At 48.9% G+C, this 18,740-nt stretch overlaps 1 protein-coding gene and 1 pseudogene across 4 annotated transcripts in view; both read left to right on the top strand.

Moving 5' to 3' along the window:
* Pde2a (phosphodiesterase 2A) overlaps nucleotides 1-16,949 on the top strand; it is a 96,606-nt gene extending 79,657 nt beyond the window's left edge. For 3 of the 4 annotated variants that reach the window (XM_048788131.1, XM_048788130.1, XM_015477472.2), the window contains 16 exons: nucleotides 17-80; nucleotides 605-677; nucleotides 804-981; nucleotides 1,118-1,230; nucleotides 1,895-1,972; nucleotides 2,888-3,010; nucleotides 3,512-3,582; nucleotides 3,798-3,920; nucleotides 4,278-4,365; nucleotides 4,596-4,643; nucleotides 5,777-5,851; nucleotides 5,992-6,091; nucleotides 6,363-6,475; nucleotides 6,828-6,866; nucleotides 6,983-7,089; nucleotides 7,405-8,790. In XM_048788131.1, the coding sequence (XP_048644088.1) occupies nucleotides 17-80; nucleotides 605-677; nucleotides 804-981; nucleotides 1,118-1,230; nucleotides 1,895-1,972; nucleotides 2,888-3,010; nucleotides 3,512-3,582; nucleotides 3,798-3,920; nucleotides 4,278-4,365; nucleotides 4,596-4,643; nucleotides 5,777-5,851; nucleotides 5,992-6,091; nucleotides 6,363-6,475; nucleotides 6,828-6,866; nucleotides 6,983-7,089; nucleotides 7,405-7,615 (1,604 nt within the window). In that variant the 3' untranslated portion in view covers nucleotides 7,616-8,790. Of the gene's footprint in view, nucleotides 1-16; nucleotides 81-604; nucleotides 678-803; nucleotides 982-1,117; nucleotides 1,231-1,894; nucleotides 1,973-2,887; nucleotides 3,011-3,511; nucleotides 3,583-3,797; nucleotides 3,921-4,277; nucleotides 4,366-4,595; nucleotides 4,644-5,776; nucleotides 5,879-5,991; nucleotides 6,092-6,362; nucleotides 6,476-6,827; nucleotides 6,867-6,982; nucleotides 7,090-7,404; nucleotides 8,791-16,937 lie in introns of those variants that run through there. The other variant, XM_048788132.1, reaches the window with a different exon arrangement.
* LOC125612194 lies at nucleotides 14,771-14,880 on the top strand (annotated as a pseudogene).
* Nucleotides 16,950-18,740: the final 1,791 nt, after the last annotated feature.

Raw genomic sequence — 18,740 nt, forward strand, 5'->3', positions numbered from 1 at the left:
CTTCTCCCTCCCCCAGATGATGTCTCTGTTCTGCTCCAGGAGATCATCACAGAGGCCAGAAACCTCAGCAATGCAGAGATGTGAGTGGATCTCCCTAGAGGGCTGGAGGGAGAAGGTTCTGGGCCTCAGTCCTCATTGCCTCCTTTCCTTTCCCCCTTCTCCACCTCCCTGCCTTCTTGTGGGACTCCACTGTGTGTGTGTGTGTGTGTGTGTGTGTGTGTGTTGCTGGGGATTGAACCCAGGGCTTTGTGCATGCAAAGAAAGCACTCTACCAACTGAGCTATATCCCCTGTCCCCCCACTGCATTTTGACTGATCCTTTATTTTGTACCTATCTCCCTACTGGACGGTAAACTCAACTGACAGCAGAGCCAGGGCTAGCTTTGCTTGCTGTGCCCAGCTCTTATCACAGTGCACTGCACATAGTAGGTGCTCTTTCGAGTAGACAAATGCCAGGAGCCAGCCATACCTGAGGGGATCTCACTCCAGGGCATTCCTACTAGCTCTCAGAAATCTGGTCTCCACTCAAATCATAAGAAGTCGGGGTGGAGGGGGGTGGCTGGAGGGATGTCAGGGCTCTGAGGACTAACCTTATCTCCCCACAGCTGCTCTGTGTTCCTGCTGGATCAGAATGAGCTGGTGGCCAAAGTGTTTGATGGGGGCGTCGTGGATGATGAGGTGAGGGATTGTGTGGTTCTGGGCGGCGGTGGGGGTGTATGTGTGAGGGGGTGTCCGTGAATCCTCAGGGGGCCCTCGGTGGATAGGCCACTAACAATCCTTTCTGCTCCTTCCTTGCTGTGGCAGACCTACGAGATCCGCATCCCAGCCGATCAGGGCATCGCGGGCCACGTGGCCACCACGGGCCAGATCCTGAACATCCCAGACGCGTACGCCCACCCGCTTTTCTACCGCGGAGTGGACGACAGCACCGGCTTCCGCACGCGCAACATCCTTTGCTTCCCCATCAAGAACGAGAACCAGGGTGCAGCCTCCGGGCAGCGGGGGCGGGGCTGGGGCGGTCCAGTCGGGAGGGGCCTGAGCGGGGTGGGCGGGGCTCGGGAGGGCAGGTCCCTGCCCGGCCCCTCCGCTGTGGTTCCTAGCCCTTCTCCCTTCCCCAGAGGTTATCGGTGTGGCCGAGCTGGTAAACAAGATCAATGGGCCCTGGTTCAGCAAGTTCGACGAGGACCTGGCCACTGCCTTCTCCATCTACTGCGGCATCAGCATCGCCCATGTGAGGGGGAGGGACGGGGGCGGGGCCGATGAGGGACAACCCCCTCCCCATTCTACTTCCTCCACCCTCTCTCCCTACTGGGTCTAGAAGGTTCAATTCCTGGGATGGGACTTAGATCCTGGGATGCTGCTGAGGTGCCACGCAGCCTTCAGTGCTCTGGGCTTAGTTTCCAGTTGGGGATACTATTTCTTGCCCTTTCCACTTAGCCTCTGGGTATCATGAAAAACCCTGGTTGCTGAAAATCTACCCCTGTCCTCCAGAAGCAACGACCTCAACCCAAACCCCTGGTCAACCTCTTTCTGACCAATATTGGGTCTCATTGTCCAGCTTGTTGGAAGTTCTGATCTGAGAATCCAACCCCAGTTCCCTGGCATGAGTCCCCTCCTTGCTGCTCTTCCTTCCATGGGCCTTGGTATTCATCACTGGAGTCTGGGCCAAGCCCTGGAGGGGTGCAAAGTGCCTCAAATGTGAAGAGGACTGGGGAGGTGGTTTCGGGAGCTCTGGACATAAGTCAGAGGTGGGGCCTGTACTCTGGTTGGAGCCAAAAGGCTCAGTCTGGGGTCCCAATGGGCTTCTGTCTCATCCCTCTGTACCACTTTTGGGTGTTTCAAGGATTTCACAGTTGTCTTGTTTGAGTCCTGTCTTTCTCTCTCTCTCTCCTCAGTCTCTCCTATACAAAAAAGTGAATGAGGCTCAGTATCGCAGCCACCTGGCCAATGAGATGATGATGTACCACATGAAGGTGAGGCTTGTGTGGCGTTTCTGTCCTTTTCAGGGCCATCTGCTCCTGTACCCTCCTTCCCTGCCTTTCAGAATCTTCAACAGCCCAGGTCAGGGCTGGGCTTTCTGACTGATTGATCACCTAGGGTAGAGAAGACAGACCCAAAGCAACACCTGGCCTCCTGCTCTGCTCAGGGACAGCTTCCCCAACTCCTACTTACAGACCTCTCCTCTAAGCTGTTTCTCAGTTCAGCACCAAGGCTGCAAGTAGCCTGCAGGCAGTATTCTACCCAGGGAAGAACTTGATTAAATCAAGTATTTCCCAAGTCCATGGAGTAAGTCCCATCTTGGGAATTACTGAAGGCTGGGAAACCCACCCAGGGCTTTTCCCCACCACTTCCCTGGGTATGAGAGTTACACAGTCCTGGGCAACCCTAACTGCTGATGTTCTAGCCCATTCACAGGTCCTGTGTCAGAATAGCTATTTTAAGCCTCAGTTCACAGTATGTGATAATCATTGTTCACTTGGACATTTCTTCTCATCTGTGTCCAAACTAAAGGGTCCCAGACTTTGTGAATAGGCTAAAAACTGTCATATGAAGAATTGAAGTTAGACTCTAGGAAGGTCTCCCAAGAGAAGGACTGCTAGGTTAGTGTCTATGAAAAGCCACCATGAGTTGAAGTGTCACAAAGGGGTGTCTCCCTGTCTTTGTGGAGGATAGGATATCTGCATAGGTAAAAGGTGGTCACCGGCAGGAAGGTGGGTTGTAGGGCTGGGTGGGGAGGGTAGAGATCTACCCATTCACAGTTCATAGGGTAGGGGCTCAACTGGGCTGCATTCTGTGTGAAGGATCCCCCACCTGCCATGGGAATTTGAGAGTGAGGACACTGGACAGGAAGGAAGCCATTGTCTAATTCTCTGGCTGGCTTCTTCTAGGTCTCTGATGATGAATATACCAAACTTCTCCATGACGGCATCCAGCCTGTGGCTGCCATTGACTCCAACTTTGCCAATTTTACCTATACCCCTCGCTCTCTACCAGAGGATGACACTTCCATGGTGAGCTGGCTCTCCCCTGCTTGACAGGGAAGTGGAAGGACATATAGTCAGAGATTTAAGTTAGATGTGCGTAAGAATTTCCCATAAGACAGGGTCATCAAGGAAGGCTATGGAGGCTCCTTTAGAGATGGAGTGGGCATGTGGTCTGTCATTATGGGGCTGTGGAGTTGTCCAGGGCCCAGGGGCTGGACTGGATGATCACCAAGAACAGCTCCAGGACCACTGATACTTGAGCTTGTGGCTTTAGGATTTGCAGCCCCTGCCCCATTTTTCTAAGATTTTAGGTGAGCTTTGTTCCAAGAGTTCTTAGTGCTAGGGCCCTTAGATGTCTAAAAGTTCACAGACATGAGAATGCTTGGTTCAACAATCTTATGATCCTTTAATTTAGATTTAAAGTTATAAGACTCCCAAATTTTGAGCTGGGACTTCAAAAATGTCTGAGGCAGGAGCCCCATCATGATATTGACAATTCCTCTCGTCCTTCTCATCCATTTCCTCCAGGCCATCCTGAGTATGCTGCAGGACATGAATTTCATCAATAACTACAAAATTGACTGCCCGACACTGGCCCGGTGTGTGCCCCTAGCCCTCCCCTGGGTGCAGACAGCCTCACTCTCACCTCTATTGGTTTCTCTGAGTACAACTGCAGGAGACCCAGTCTCGTAGGGTTGGGGAGAATGCATGAATGAGATGCAATCTGGATCATGAATAAAGGAAGGCAGAGCCCAAAGGGCTTCCTGGAGGAGGGGAAGCTGAGACCCCTCTGCTGCCTCCTGTCCTCTCCCAGGTTCTGTTTGATGGTAAAGAAGGGCTACCGGGATCCCCCCTACCACAACTGGATGCACGCCTTTTCTGTCTCCCACTTCTGCTACCTGCTCTACAAGAACTTGGAGCTCACCAACTACCTCGAGTGAGTGGCTGCTCCTCCCCCACATCTGGCAGCAGCTGAGGTTCCCTCCCCTGGGAGAGGGAGGCATCTCCTATGAGGCAGGTCCTGTACCTGCACACTCATGGAGTCTTCTCAGCCTGGGGAGGAAGGTTGCATAGCCCCCGTCTCCAGGAGGGACTGGCTCAGGATTAGTGACTAGTGGGCCTGATTCCCACCTGGGTTTGCCACACTCCAAACCAGTGCTTCTTTCCAAGAAGGAGACTGGGGTGTCCCAACTGCCTGTTTGGGTGGCTGCTGGACACTTCCCAGCTGTCTCTCTTCTGGGGGGCTCAGAGAGGGAGCTGTGGGTGACTTTTCTTCTTTCTGGCTCCTAACCAGGGACATCGAGATCTTTGCCTTGTTTATTTCCTGCATGTGTCATGACCTGGACCACAGAGGCACTAATAACTCCTTCCAGGTGGCCTCGGTGAGACCTGCCCTCCCCAAGCAGGAGCCCTCCCTGACGTCTGGGAGGAGAGGTGGGGGCATGAGAAGGGGAGCAGTTTAGAGCCTGGAGATGCCTTCTGGGGTTGCCCAGGGCTCTCAGAGAGGCAGGAGCGGGGCAGTGGGTAGGAGCAGACGCTGCTGAGTCTCAACTGTGGTGGATGCTTGGACCTGCATGTGAGGAGTGACTGGAGTTTTCCTGGGCTTTTCCAGAAATCTGTGCTGGCTGCGCTCTATAGCTCCGAGGGCTCTGTCATGGAGGTAATTGTCATTCTGCCCTGACCCTCTCTTGCTAATCCCCATAAGGCCAGTGACTTGCAAAGTTAGACTGTGACCCAGCACCTCCTGTTCCCACACCAGGCTCTCTAAACAGGCTGTGGGAGCTGCCGCCACTCCCAGGGCAAGTCTGGCTCATTTTCCTAACTGGGTTGGGGGGTTTGTGGGTGCAGATGGGTTTGTGAGTGGGGCTGTAGGAACTGCCTGAGCCAGGTTTGCAAAGGGACTACTGGGTGTAGGGTGCGTCCCTTTGGCTGTGTGGGTCAACCCTGGCCCCCTGTCCAACTCAGCCTTCTCAGCTTTGTCTTTTTTTTTTTTTGTACTGGAGATTGAACCCAGGGATGCTTCACCACTGGGCCCCAGCCCCAGCCCTGTTTTGCATTTTATTTAGAAAAGGGTCTCATTGAATTGCTTAGGGCCTCGATAAGTTGCTGAGGCTGGCTTTGAACTCTTGATCTACTGGAATTACAGTGGCTCAGCCTTGCCTTTGATTGTTGGGTCCCCACCCTCACTTGGAGGATCTTTGGATCAGGACCAGGTCTGAGACATGTCTGAGTTTTCTGCACTTGTCTTGGCTCAGGTGGGAGCCAAATCTCCAAGGTCACTTTGCCCTAGGCTTCCTCCCACAACACCCTTCCAGAGGCTGCCCCTGTTTTCACACCCCCAGAAATGCATGTGGTGCTTGCCTTCTCCCAGGAGACCTGGCAGCAGCCCTGGTTGTGCCCTCTGTCCCCTGGCCTCAGCCAGCTCCTCCTCCGAGTGACAGCCTTTCAGCATCTGGAGACAGGGCCTTGCTCTCGCCTCCTTGTCTCGCCTTTCCTTGTCAGCAAACAAATGTTTTCTGCATGAATTAGTGTCTAAGACTTCAAGGAAACCTTTCAAAATTTTTCCAACCTGTGATGCCCTTCAAGTTTACTGGGTCTCTCCATGTGACAGCTGAGGTGTCTGAGGCGTGGAGCTGGACAAGGACTTGCCCTGGGTCACCCAGAGGGTTGGAATAGCTCAGAAAGGGAAGCAGGACTCCTGAGTCCCCTTTCTACCTGGTTTGACTGCCTCTTGTGGGGCCAGGGTGTAGGGAGCCCCTTTGCCCCAGCCGTCCCTCTCTTCTCTTCCCCCAGAGGCATCACTTTGCTCAGGCCATCGCCATCCTTAATACCCACGGCTGCAACATCTTTGACCACTTCTCCAGGAAGGTGATGGGCGGGGAGCAGTGAGTAGGGGTGGGTCCAGCAACTGGCCCAGACAGAAGAAGGAGCTGTGGGTACTCCTCAGGGGTGAGTGGGGGGTTGTGTCCAGCGGGAGGCCATGAAGCTCCTCCCTTGACCCACCCCAGGACTACCAGCGCATGCTGGACCTGATGCGAGATATCATCTTGGCCACGGACCTGGCCCACCACCTCCGCATCTTCAAGGACCTTCAGAAGATGGCCGAAGGTGCCTGCCATTAGCCCTAGGCTCCCAGCCAGGGAGGGATGGGTGATCAGGGTGGGGAACTGCTTGGGGAGCATCCCCAGGGCTCAGACACATTCCCTTTCAGCATTGGCCCTTCCCTGGCAACATGGCCCCTCCCAAAAGACCCAGCACTGGCCCCTTGACTCCCATTGGGAAGGCCCAATTCCCTGGCTAGCTTTGAGGTGGGAGCCTAGTTCTCAGAGGGTACAAGGAGGCTGCTCCTCCTCTCCTTAAACCCATGGTCCCCCAACAGTGGGCTATGACCGAACCAACAAGCAGCACCACAGACTTCTCCTCTGCCTCCTGATGACCTCCTGTGACCTCTCTGACCAGACTAAGGGCTGGAAGACCACCAGAAAGATCGCAGTAAGTGATCCCCTGTCTGCGAAGGTATAGGCTACACATTCTGCTCAGCTCTGTGACCCCTCTGCAGCCTCTCTGTGCTGAGCCCAGCCTGGCTAGATTTGGGGGAGACAGAAACCTAGACTACTCAGGTGATGGGTGAGGAGACTCAGGGTTGCACAGAAAGTCAGTGACTGGTGAAAGGTGGACCAGAACCCAGCATCCACCTCTTCTAGGACCACCTCACTGCCAGGCTTGGGCTGGTAATGTCAGGCCCTCAGTGGGACTGGATCACTCGGCCTCAATTTGCTCTTGGAGCATGGGCTTGGGGGGATGGATCCCACCCACAGCAGGTAACAAGAACATTGTCTTCCAGGAGCTGATCTACAAAGAATTCTTCTCCCAGGGAGACTTGGTATGTTCAGGTTGGGGGAGCACTTCTGGCCTAGGCTGGGGCGGGATTGGGCTAGCCTGACCCTGGTCCCTGATGGAGGAACAAGAGGGGCATGCCTGATGTCTTGCTGCCTGCAGGAGAAAGCCATGGGCAACCGGCCAATGGAGATGATGGACCGGGAGAAGGCCTACATCCCTGAGCTGCAGATCAGCTTCATGGAGCACATTGCAATGCCCATCTACAAGTGAGTGAGCTCACAGGGATGGCTAGGGACTGCCTGGAGAGGGTGGTGCAGAGTGGGGCCAGCTGTGGGTGAAACAGTAGACATGGTGCTGAGTTTGTCCTTGACCAGCTCCAGCTGGTACACAGCTGCCTCCTGCCTGAATGGTCCCTCCATTTCATCCTTGGCCCCCAGCTGTGGGAGACCATCCTGCTTTCCTGTGCTAATCCTACAGCTCAGGCCCCTGCAGAAATTCCACCTGTGGTGCGACTCTTCATTTTTCTTGCTGTCTATGCTGAGTTTTAACCTCTAACCCTGCTCCGTCTCCAACTCCCACAGACTTTTACAGGACTTGTTCCCCAAGGCGGCAGAGCTGTATGAGCGGGTGGCCTCCAACCGTGAACATTGGACCAAGGTGTCCCACAAGTTCACCATCCGTGGCCTCCCAAGCAACAACTCGCTGGACTTCCTGGATGAGGAATACGAGGTGCCCGAGGTGGACGGCACTAGGGCTCCCGTCAATGGCTGCTGCAGCCTTGATGCTGAGTGATCCCCTCCGGGACCCTTCCTGCCCGGCTCTTTTCCCACTACCCTCCACCAGTCTGGCCTGATGCACTGGGAACTAGAGCCATGGGTCCTGGATTCTAGACCAGGATGTGCCATGTCACCCTGGGCATGTGTGGACTTTCCTGGGCCTCAGCTTTCTCATCTTTAGAGTGAAAGCAACACTTCCAGCCTTGCCAAGACTTTGTGACTTGTCCTCCAGGAGCACAGGGGTGACCAATGAGCAGTGGGCCCTGCTCTGCTCCTCTGGCAGTACCCTGGCGAGTTCTCCCCAAGCCACTCTTTCTCTGAACAGCCTGGATGGTTCCTTCTGTGCCCCTTTCTTGCCTCATCAGATCTGTGTCCTTCTCCCCTGGGGGCCCCACCCCATTGGGGTCTCCAGGCTCCTCATGGAAGGGAAGGTGGGACTTCTCCATGAGCAGGGGAAACAATCACTAGCTCTGCTGTGGGCAGAAATGGAAATCAACACGGGGTAAAGGTGCCTCAGAGGACCACCCCTGTACTTGAGGGATACAGGGACTCCAGGAGGAAGTTGCCAGAGGGGCAGCTCAGTGTTCTGGGGAGGGGACTTAGGCAGAAAGCAGATAGGAACAATGAATGGGCAGAAGGATCCCATGCTGGGAGACAGGACAGATGTTTCAGCAATGCTTTCTGCTGGCTGTGTGACCCTGGGCAAGTTCCTTTCCCTACCTGGGCAAAACAGAGATTAAGACAATCTGTTCTCTAAGATCCTGTTTAGATAAAAGTCTCCACAGCGCCAAGGAGCCCAACAGAGGGTGTGAAATGTCTCTGCTACCCTAGGGCCCTGAGTTCCTCAGTGTCTCCTAAGTACACCCCTTGGCCTGAGTCCTTCTCCCTTTCCTGCAGCCAGAGAGGAACCTGGCTTCACCCTGGCAGGGTTTCTCTCCTCTTCAAGGCCATATCCACCTGTGCCCCAGGGCTTGGGGTCCCTCCAGGGCCAGGCCTCTTGCTTCAGCCTGGCCCACTGGTTTCGCTCTTCTGTTTTGTTCTGTGTGTGGGGGCGGGGAGGGGCCACCTGCCTTACCTACTCTGAGTTGCCTTTAGAGAGACGTGTTTTTCTAGGACTCTGTGCACCTGTTGTATGTGGTCCTGTGGGCTGACCGCTTTGTACATGAAAATAAATCTATTTCTTTCTACCAACCCCGCCCTGTGGGGCTGTGGGCAGACCCTGCATGGGGTGGAGGGGAAACAGACCTGGGAAAGGCATATGTCCTTTGGAACTCCCCCAGCTGTCAGAGTCCCCCCCTGGTGCTTAGCCCTTCTTTGGGGGGGGGGGGGTTATAGTCCTCTTGGGTTACTCCCTGTGCCTGCCCTGTGCCCGCTGGTACATGCTCAGGGGCGGGTTGCAGATGGTGAAGCTTAGACATGGAGCAGTGAAGGGACACATCGATTTTTAAGAAATTGTGGAATGCAAAGAGAAGCTAAAGCAATCAGGGAGACTGCCTGGAGGAGGTGGCCTTCTATACCTGTGTGCTGGCCTACCTTGGTTGTCAGGCTGTACTGCACGGGTCCCAGACTCTGAACCTTGTTCTAGCTTCAGGATGCCCAAATCCCTGTTAAGTCCCACATCCCAGTTTCCCTGTGTCCTGTCAAAGGGGTTCCCCTGTGGTGAGCCCCACACCAGATCCATCCCTGGGTTGTGTCTGGGAGTTAGACCTTGCTCACCTGACCGTGTGTTTGCCTCAGCACAGGTGAGAGAAGCAGAATCCAGGTTGGGGGCCATGAGGAAGCTTGACTGGCAAAGTCTCCAGGCCCTGTCCCCAACTGGCCTAAACCTCTCTTCTGTTCATCACATCTTGACTAGTCAGGCTCGACCTGTGAAGGAGGAGATAGATAGGGCCAACCCGTCATCACAACCACCCCCCAGGATGCTAGCCTTGTGGATCGCTGCCTATGGGAGTATGGAATCTGCTTCCCTGGGCTAGATGGTCTCAGAGCCTCCCACCTTCCTCTTGGGGCTTGGGTTCCAGCACAGGACTCAGGACTGACCAGGGGGCTCCCAGGCAGGAGTAGGGGTATGTTCCTGGCCTAGGCAGGCAGGGGTTGGCTATCCTATTGATGCCCAGCTGACAAAAGAGTCTGCGTAGGCTGGCGGCTGCTCTTCTGCCCTTGACTCCCACGCCACCCTGAATGTGTGTACATGTCCTTCTTCCATAAGTCTTGGACAAAGAAGAAACAACCTGAATACAATCCCTAGGGGCTTTGCTGACCCCTCAACCCCGCATCTGCTGACCATCCTCAGCCCAGTTGTCCTTTGAAGACCACGCTGTGACACAACCCTCCTTATCACCAAATTGAGTGAACAACCCACAGATGATTTCCTCACGCATGCAGGACCCTGTGCTGAGCCCAGAGTCTTTGTTCCTGGTCTGGAGGGTCTCACAGCTCGATGGAGGATCCAAACTCATACCCGGGCTGTGGGGCCTCAGGCAGGATCATAATCCTGGGAAGAACCACAGGGAGATTTGAAGAAGAGGATATGCTCTCCTGCAGGCACAAGGGACATGAACTGCACAGTGAAGGCGCGGGGAAGGGAGCTGCAGCCTGCAGAGGAACGGACAGCAGGAGGGAGAAGAGGCCAGCTCACACCCAAGGGTCAAAATGCCAGGCTGTGCAGCTTGCCTTTCCTCTGTGGGCCAGGCCTTTGGCAGGAGAGGGACCCCCTCTGTGTTTCTGAGTGCTCCAGAAAGTTCCTGCTGGAGAGTAGAGAAGTGACTGCGAGGGAGCTTGAGCAGGGATCATTCTGTGGGTGCTGCTCTGCCCTGGGCTGGGCGAGGAGAGGACTGTGAGAGGTTGGATTGGCGGGACTTGGTGATGGGGGGTGGAGGTAGGGGTGCAGAGAGTACTGGGAGGTGCTCTGGAAGGTGGGCTCCATGCCTGCCCATGAAGAGCCCTGGGTGGCTGCTTAGCACCATCCTCATGGCACCCTGGTGTGAGGTGGAGCTTCTGGCAGGGCCTGGGCTCTCTGGAAAGGTGGACTGGGCAGCTGTCTGGGTTGATCAGGGCAGCAGTCCAGGAGAAGAGGCAGAGGACAGATAGGGGGAAGGCTATGTTTCTGGCCAGAGCCTGTGGGCAGCCCTCACCTCACCAGCTGAGAGGACCCAAGTCTAACCCCACTGGCTTCTAGTAGCTGCCCTGCCCTCCCAACTTAATGGTTTCATTTTACATTTTATTTAAACTTCACAAGGATTCTGTGTCGTAGACACTATTAGCCTATTTTGTAGCTAAGTGGACTGAGGTTCAGAGAGGTTAAGTAATCTGCCAAGGCTAGGATGTGAGCCCTGCCTGTCTGCCTCCCCTCCAAGGGCTCTTTCTCTAGGATAGAACAAGGTAGCTCAGGAGAACAAGGTCTCCGTCTTCAGTTTCTGCATGACTGTCATGGGGAGCAGGGTGACAAGCAAGTGGATTGAGTCGCAGAGCAAGAGCTGGGATCAGAAAAGTGCACTCTGGTGGGTGTGTGTTGGGGGGCAGGGAGAAAGCAAAAGTGGCTTATGGCTTGTAGCACAGCTCATGTCCAGTAGGTGGCACCCAGCACTTGCAATCCTAATCTCCCCAGGGGTCAGAGAAGGCAGGGGTGAGATGTTGAGATAGTCTGGCTCGGGTTCACCCCTGTAAGCCCCTTCATACTCACACACACAGTGACACTCCCACATGCACAGCCTCATATGATCATTCTTTTACACAGATTCCACTACACACATTCGACACAGCCTACATTCCCCAGGGACAATGGGAAATGCTTCCAGAAGTCTACCTGCCTCTATAGGTGCTCTCTGAACAGGACAGAAGTCCATCAGTTCTACCTGAGTTGGACCCCTTGTCCCCTGGGAGTGTCCACCAGCTGATTGATCTCCCTCTGCAGAAGGACCCCTGGGAAAACAGAGTCAGCCTATGATCAGGTGTGGGCAGAATTGAGGCCATCCACCTTTCTTGTGAATTAAATAATTGCAAGGGAGCATTGAAGGTCTTGTCCTATGTTCACCAGCTGAGAGAGGCAGAGCAGGACAGGAGGGGGCTGGGGCCCTTAGAGGATCTTGAAGTTTGGGTGGGGAGGCCAAGTGGAAGAGGAGGTAAAGGACACCACAGACAGACCAGAAAAGCAGGCCAGGAGGTGGGGACTTGCAAGGGGCTGTGCAAAAGGCCTCAGTCCACCCTGGCTGCTGAGCCTCCCAGGGCTCAGTCTCCTTGAGACAGGAGTGAGGGAGGGTTGCAGGGGGGAGGGGAATTTGGGGTGAAGGTCTTGGGTGTGGGGAGGGGAAGTGAGCCATGGAAGGCATGAGGTGGCTAGACGGAGTGAGATTATGTTGAGAGATTTTTTTTTTTTTTCACTGCCTCATTGTGGCCTCCTAGGATGGTGCCAGATCCAGGGAAGAGAAGGCATGAGATGCGGCCTCTGAGCAAGAGCTGGGCCCCCAGGGGGTACAGGGAAGCCCTCAAGGCCAGGGTCTGGACCACACCTGGGGAGAGAAGGGAGTATTGGGTCAGGGAGAAGGGGTCCAGGAAGGAGGGGAGGAGACAGCCTGTAGGGTGTGGGGAAGATCAAGGATGTCAAAGGGGTCCTCTCATCTGACAAAAGTTACCACTTCTAGGTTCTTTCCTGAAATACAGAGCAAGAGCTGTCACCACAGACTGGCACCTGAACTCCTCGGCTCTGTTCACAATCCCTCTTGGGATTTCTTTTTTCTCCTGGCAGGATGAGCATTAGAATTCTTCACTGGTCTTAGTTTTCCTGTTCATAACCATAAACTGGAATGATGCGCCCCACTGGAGACCTTCAGGTTATAGGAAGGTGCTCTGGCGGGGATGGGGAGGCTGCCCCATTCTGGGGAGTTGCATATGAGTGAAATCCGGGTATAGGTGGCCAGGATGAATCCATACAGGAAGTAATGAGCCAAATTTGGATGTTGGCAGGTCAGATGTGAGAATGGGTAGTGTGGTGACTTCCTGCTGAGATAGCTGTCCATCTCAGTCCCTAAATTATCCCTGGAGAAATCACATAACTGAATGGGAAGTGTGGGATTCTAGGAACTAACAACAACACTCTGGGGTGGATTGGGGTAGGGAGAGAGAAAAGTGAGGAGCTGGGTTGGGGGAGGCACCCACGCTGCCTTGGACAATCACTGCCTGCCCTCCCAGCCCTGCACCTTCACGGAGATGCCTCTTCTTGACGCTGCTTCCCTGCAGGAGGGTCACAGTCAGAGAAGGTGCTTGCAGAAGAAGGTGCCCGATTTCGTCTGCGTGGTGCTTGGTGCTCACCTGCTTTAAGTCAGGATCCCAATACAGACCAGGGCCTGCCTTCAGCTCACCCCCAGTCCACATTACCAGTTGGAATCACGATGCCCCCCAGGGAAACACTGGCCACCATGTTGAAAGAGTACATCAACTAAGAAACACAGCTGAGATTGACTTTCCGGAACAGATGGGATCTGCATTTAAATGCTTTCAATTTATTTAAGGACGCAAGAGAAGATAATAGCAATATGAAGTAAGAATAAGAAAACATTTGTAAAGAATAAAAAGAACGAAGTAGAAGAATTGGGTATGAAGTAAAGAAGGCAATAGATGAAATGATCAGTGAATTTTGAGGATCAAGTGGGAACTCTGTCAACATAGGCAATAGGAAATGAATCAAGAAATAGAGGAAGAGAAAATATGAGAGATGTGCAGGACAAAAGTAGAAGTGTCAACGTCCAGATAATAAGCAGCTTAAAAGAGAGGGCAAAAAATTGGAAGACCTAAGATTAAAAGGGATCAGAGAATGTCAATCAGGGGAGGTAAAGGAAAAACACAAGCACCTACACACATTTAAGACCAACAATATAAAGAGAAAATTCTGAAATTTCCCAAGGGGAAATGCAGATCACCTGAAAGGAGAAGGAATCAGGTTATCATGAGAGTTCTCAACCACATTTATTTCTGGTTGGAATGCAAAAGGGCACAGCCAAAGAATATACGCACGTCCTCCGTAGTATGTGGTCTGTGCATACACAGAATATCTGAAAAAGAGATCCTCTATGAGGCAACATGGAGGACTAAAAACTCCAAAGGATCAGTATGCCACAATGTTTTCTGATCATAATACTATTGTAGATATAAAGGGACATTGATAACGAACTAATGGTCAAATTATCATGTATCTGGACATTGAGTTGCATATTACTAAATTATCCATGGGTTAAAAACTACAATGGAAAGTATGAAATTCTTAAAATTAGATTATTAAAAAATCCTTACTACACATCCACATTTGTGAAATGACCAAAGCTATTTCAAATGACAAGTGAATGTATTTTTTAAAAAATATCTTTAAATTCATTTGTCAGGAAAAGAAGACTCTAAAAATGAACGAAATAAATGAGTTAAGCATTCAACTCAAGAGGCTGAACAAGAGAGCAAAAAAAGAAGAAAAAAATAAACAAACATGGGGCAGAAATAAATAACCTTGAGAATATCAGCAATAACAATTACAGAAGGTTCCAAAGCCAAATGCTGTTTCCTTGAAAAGATTAATAAGATTGACCCTAACAAGATTAATCACTAAAACAAACACACACAAAAAGAAAGAACTAAATATAGAACAAGACCCAGACAATATTTACCGATTCCAGAGAGGTTAAAAACATAATACAAAACATAATAAACTCACAATAGCCAAACTAGGGAACCAGCCTAGATGTCCACCAATGCATAAATGGATAAAGAAAATGTGGCATATATACCCAGTGGGGTTTTATTCAGCTATAAAGAAAAATGAAATTATGTCATTTGCAGGAAAATGGATGGAACTTAAGACCATTATGTTAAGTGAAAGAAGCCAAGCTCAGAAGGTCAAGGGTCATATGTTTTCTCTCATATGTGGAAGCAGGAGAGGACAAAGGAAAGCAAGATGTGAGGGGAATCTCATGAAAATGAAAGGGAGGGAGATCAGTAGAGGAAAGCGACTAGAGGGAGGGACAAGGGGAGGGTACAGAGAAGTACTAGGGAATAATATTGTCCAAATTATATCGTTACATTGTGTGCATGTACAACTACATAACAAATCCCACCATTATGTACAATTATAATGCACAAATAAAAACATGGGGGAAAAAGATATAATAAAAAAACATAATAACTACAGATTCTTTTGTGGTTCATAGGCATGATGGAAAGGTGCTTGCACCATTGTGTGAGATGTACCTCCCTCTACACCCCACCATAACCTCTGCACATTGCTAGTCCCATGTGAAGAAAAAAATTACAATCTGAAAACCTGGATGAAGTAGATACATTTCTAGAAAAATAGAAAATTTACAGGATGTAAAACTTGAATAGATAAATATGTATTAAAGGAATGACATTGTCGTCAACAGCCTCCCTTCCTCAAAAAAATTCCCCTTCCAAATAGCTGTTCAGATCGATTTCTAATTCATATAAACTGTTCCAGAAGAAAAGTTAAGCTGCCAGCTCATTTAATAAAATTAACCTGTCCTTGATTTCCAAATGAGATAATAATGCAAAAAATAGATAATGCAAGATTAGCTCCATTTTTGCCTATGAATTTAGATGCAAAAATCCTATATAAAATACGAGCTAACCAGATGCAACAGCATATTTTAAGATGTATCATAATCAGATGGAAAAATTTTCATCTTGATAAACCTACCAATGTAGTTCACAATGTTAATAGACTTATTGAGAAAAATCATATGATTATTTCAATTGGTGTGGGAGAAGTCTTTACTGTAGTTAATATTAATGTGTGCTTTTAAAAAATTCAACAAACTTGGATTACATGGTGATTAACTTGGAAAAGGTAATATTCCAAAAAATTTCAACCATCATTTAAATCATTTTAGTCAATATGTTGTTCTTATGAACAAAAATAAGGCAGGAATGGCCACTATCACCAATACTGTTTAGCTCAGGGCTGGAGGTCCCGGTCAATGCTCTAATGAAAGGAAGAGAAGAGGTGCATATTTTGGAAGGACCAGATGAAATTGTCATTTTTCACAGATGATACATTCAGCTTATTAGAAAACAAACAGAATTAATAGACAAACAGAACTGAGAGAGCATCAATGTTGCTGGCATTAAGATAAAAATCAGGGACTGGGATTGTGGCTCAGCGGTAGAGCGCTCCCCTAGCATGGGCGGGACCTGGGTTCGATCCTCAGCACCACATAAAAATAAAGGCATTGTGTTGTGTCCATCTATACCTAAAAAAATAAATATTAAAAAAAGCAGCTTTAAAAATCAGTAGCCTTTCTGTTTAATGGCAAGAACCAACAAGAAAAGACAACTTAAAAATAGGGGCTGGGCCTACTCAGAAGGTCAAGGGTCATATGTTTTCTCTTATATGTGGAAGCTAGAGAGGAAAAAAGGAAAGAAAGTTGGGGATGGATCTCATGAAAATTAAAGGGAGATCAGTAGAGTAGATTAAAGGGACCATGGGGTGGCAGAAGGGAAAGGAAAGGAGAAATACTCAGGAATAATATTGGCCAAATTATATTGTTATATTGTGTACATATACAACTATATAACAACAAATTCCACCATTATGTAGACTAATGTACCAATAAAATATATGGAAAAATTTTTTTTTAAAAGGGCTGAGTAGGACTTGGTTGTCACTCAGTGGTAGAGCACTTGCCTAGCACATGTGAGGCCCTGGGTTCCATCCTCAGCACCACACAAAGATAGATAAAATAAAGGTATTGTGTTCATTTATAACTAAACAAATATTTAAAGAGAAAGAACTAGGGATATAGCTCAGTGTAGAGTGCTTGTCTAGCATGTGGGAGGCCCTGGGTTCAATACCCCATTCTGTTAAAAAAAAAAAAAAAAGTATTTCACTCACAATAGCTATAAAACATTTTAGAAATTAACTCAGGCAAGAATACGATGCAATCTTTAGGACAGAATCTTGAACTCTGATTGGAAACATAGGAGATTATTTAAATAATGGAAAAACATTCCACACTCTGGATGGGATGATTTCATATTGATATAAATTAATTCTCCCAAAAGTAATCTAGATATTCAATACCATCCCTATTCAAATTCTTGTTAGATTTCTCGAGCCTCTCAATAAACTCCTAAAAATATATATATGGAATAAGAAAAGTCTGTGAATAGCAAATTAATTTTTAAAAAGTGACAGTAAAGAGGGATATAATTTAAAAAGTGATTACTGGTACAAGCAGGCTAATGGGCCAAAGGAATAGAACAGAGAGTTCAGAGAGGAACATACATGTAAATAGGAATTCCATGATACTACACAATAAAAATGGGAGCAGAACCTAGAGAAAGAGTGGATTGTTGAGAAAACTCACCAGGATACTGAAAAAAAAAAGAAAGAAAAAGAAAAGAGAAAACTGAGCCAGGTACAGTGGTGCACACCTGTAATCCTAACTACTAGAGAAATTGAGACAGGAGGACCACAAGTTCGAAGCCAGTCTGGGCAACTTACAGACTCAAAATAAAATAAAATAGCCAGGGATGTGGCTCAGTGGTAGAGTGTTTGCTTAGCATGGGCGAGGTCCTGGGCTCAATCCCAGTGCTGCCAAAAAATAAAAATAAAAGAAAGAAAGGAAAGGAAACTAATCACTATTTAATATCATATATACAGGTGGATGCTATGTGGATTATAGACAAAATATGAAAGTAAAAAGTACTAAGAAATGTAGACTAGCTTTGTGAGCATTGAGGGCAAGCTATAATGAAAAGCAATTTATGAATTCAATTACGTTGAAATTGTAGATTTCTGGTCAGTGACACATATCATGGATAAAGTTAGTAGAGAGCTGATAGAATGGGAGAAGTTATTTGCAAAGTTTAAAATTGACAAGGGGCTAATATCTGCAATATATGAGAAATTCTTGTAAGTCCACAAGAAGACAGCAACCCCAGTAGGAGGAAATATAAAAGAGGGGCGGGGGAGGGAATCACCTGAATAAGTAATTTATAGAAAAGGAAACTCAAAGGACTTGGAAAGGATGCTCAAACTTACTGGTTTTCTGAGAAATAGAAATGGAAAAAAACAAGTTATTTTCTATCTATTAGACTGGCAGAAATCAGAAAGTCAGATGTCAACTGTGGACAGAGGTGGGAAACTGGAGCTTTGACACTGTCATTGGGAATGAGGACGGATGCAGCTCTCTCGATAGCAGCACTCAAATTAAGTATATGTATTCCCTGTGACCCACAGTGCCACTCCTGGATATGAATATTTGTATCCCAGAGAAACCACAGGCTACAAAAATGAGGACACTGACTGAGGACCCAGTATGTTGTTGGGCAAAATGGGGTGTATGCGCATCATGGAGTCCTGTGGGAGGAATAATGAATGTATAGATGTACATATAGCAACATGAATCCTAAAAAACTATTATAGGGAAAAAAAAGGGAGAAAGGGAATGAGATTTATCATACAGTACAATTTACATAATTAAAATGTAGGTTTTCAGAATTATGACTTTCACTTTACAAGAATTCACATGAGGACATGGTGATATCCACCTACAGTCTGGCTACTCGGGAGGCGGAGGCAGGAAGTTTGCAAGTTGGAGGCCAGCCTCAACAACTTAGTGAAAACTTAGTGAAACTCTGTCTCAAAATTAAAAAGGAAAAAGGGTCTGGAGGTATAACTCAGTGTTAGAGCACTTAACTTGCATGCATGTGGCTCTGGTTTTGATCCCTAGTCCTGCTTGAAAAAAAAAGAGAAAAAAAATATTAGACATTAAGTGCATGATTACTTTTGAGGAAGAGAAGGAAGGATGAGGAAAAAAAGGAATAATTAAAATAAGATCAGGTCCTTGGATAGGCCAGTGATGGGTCAAGACAGTGAACTGAAACGTAGGAATAGCTCCACTCTCTGCATCTGAGGTCCAGAGAAACAAACAAGGCAGGCACAGGAGGTGCACAGCGTCCCCCAGTCTTCTGCAAGTTCCCCATTTGTTCTTTTTTTTTTTTATTGTGGGTTGTTCAAAACATTACAAATTTCTTGACATATCATATTCCACACTTTGATTCAAGTGGGTTATGAACTCCCACCTTCACCCCATACACAGATTGCAGAATCACATCAGTTACACATCCATTGATTTACA

The sequence above is a fragment of the Marmota marmota genome, unplaced genomic scaffold (genome assembly GCF_001458135.2).
Source record: "Marmota marmota marmota unplaced genomic scaffold, marMar, whole genome shotgun sequence".
Classification (NCBI taxonomy): Eukaryota; Metazoa; Chordata; class Mammalia; order Rodentia; family Sciuridae; genus Marmota; species Marmota marmota.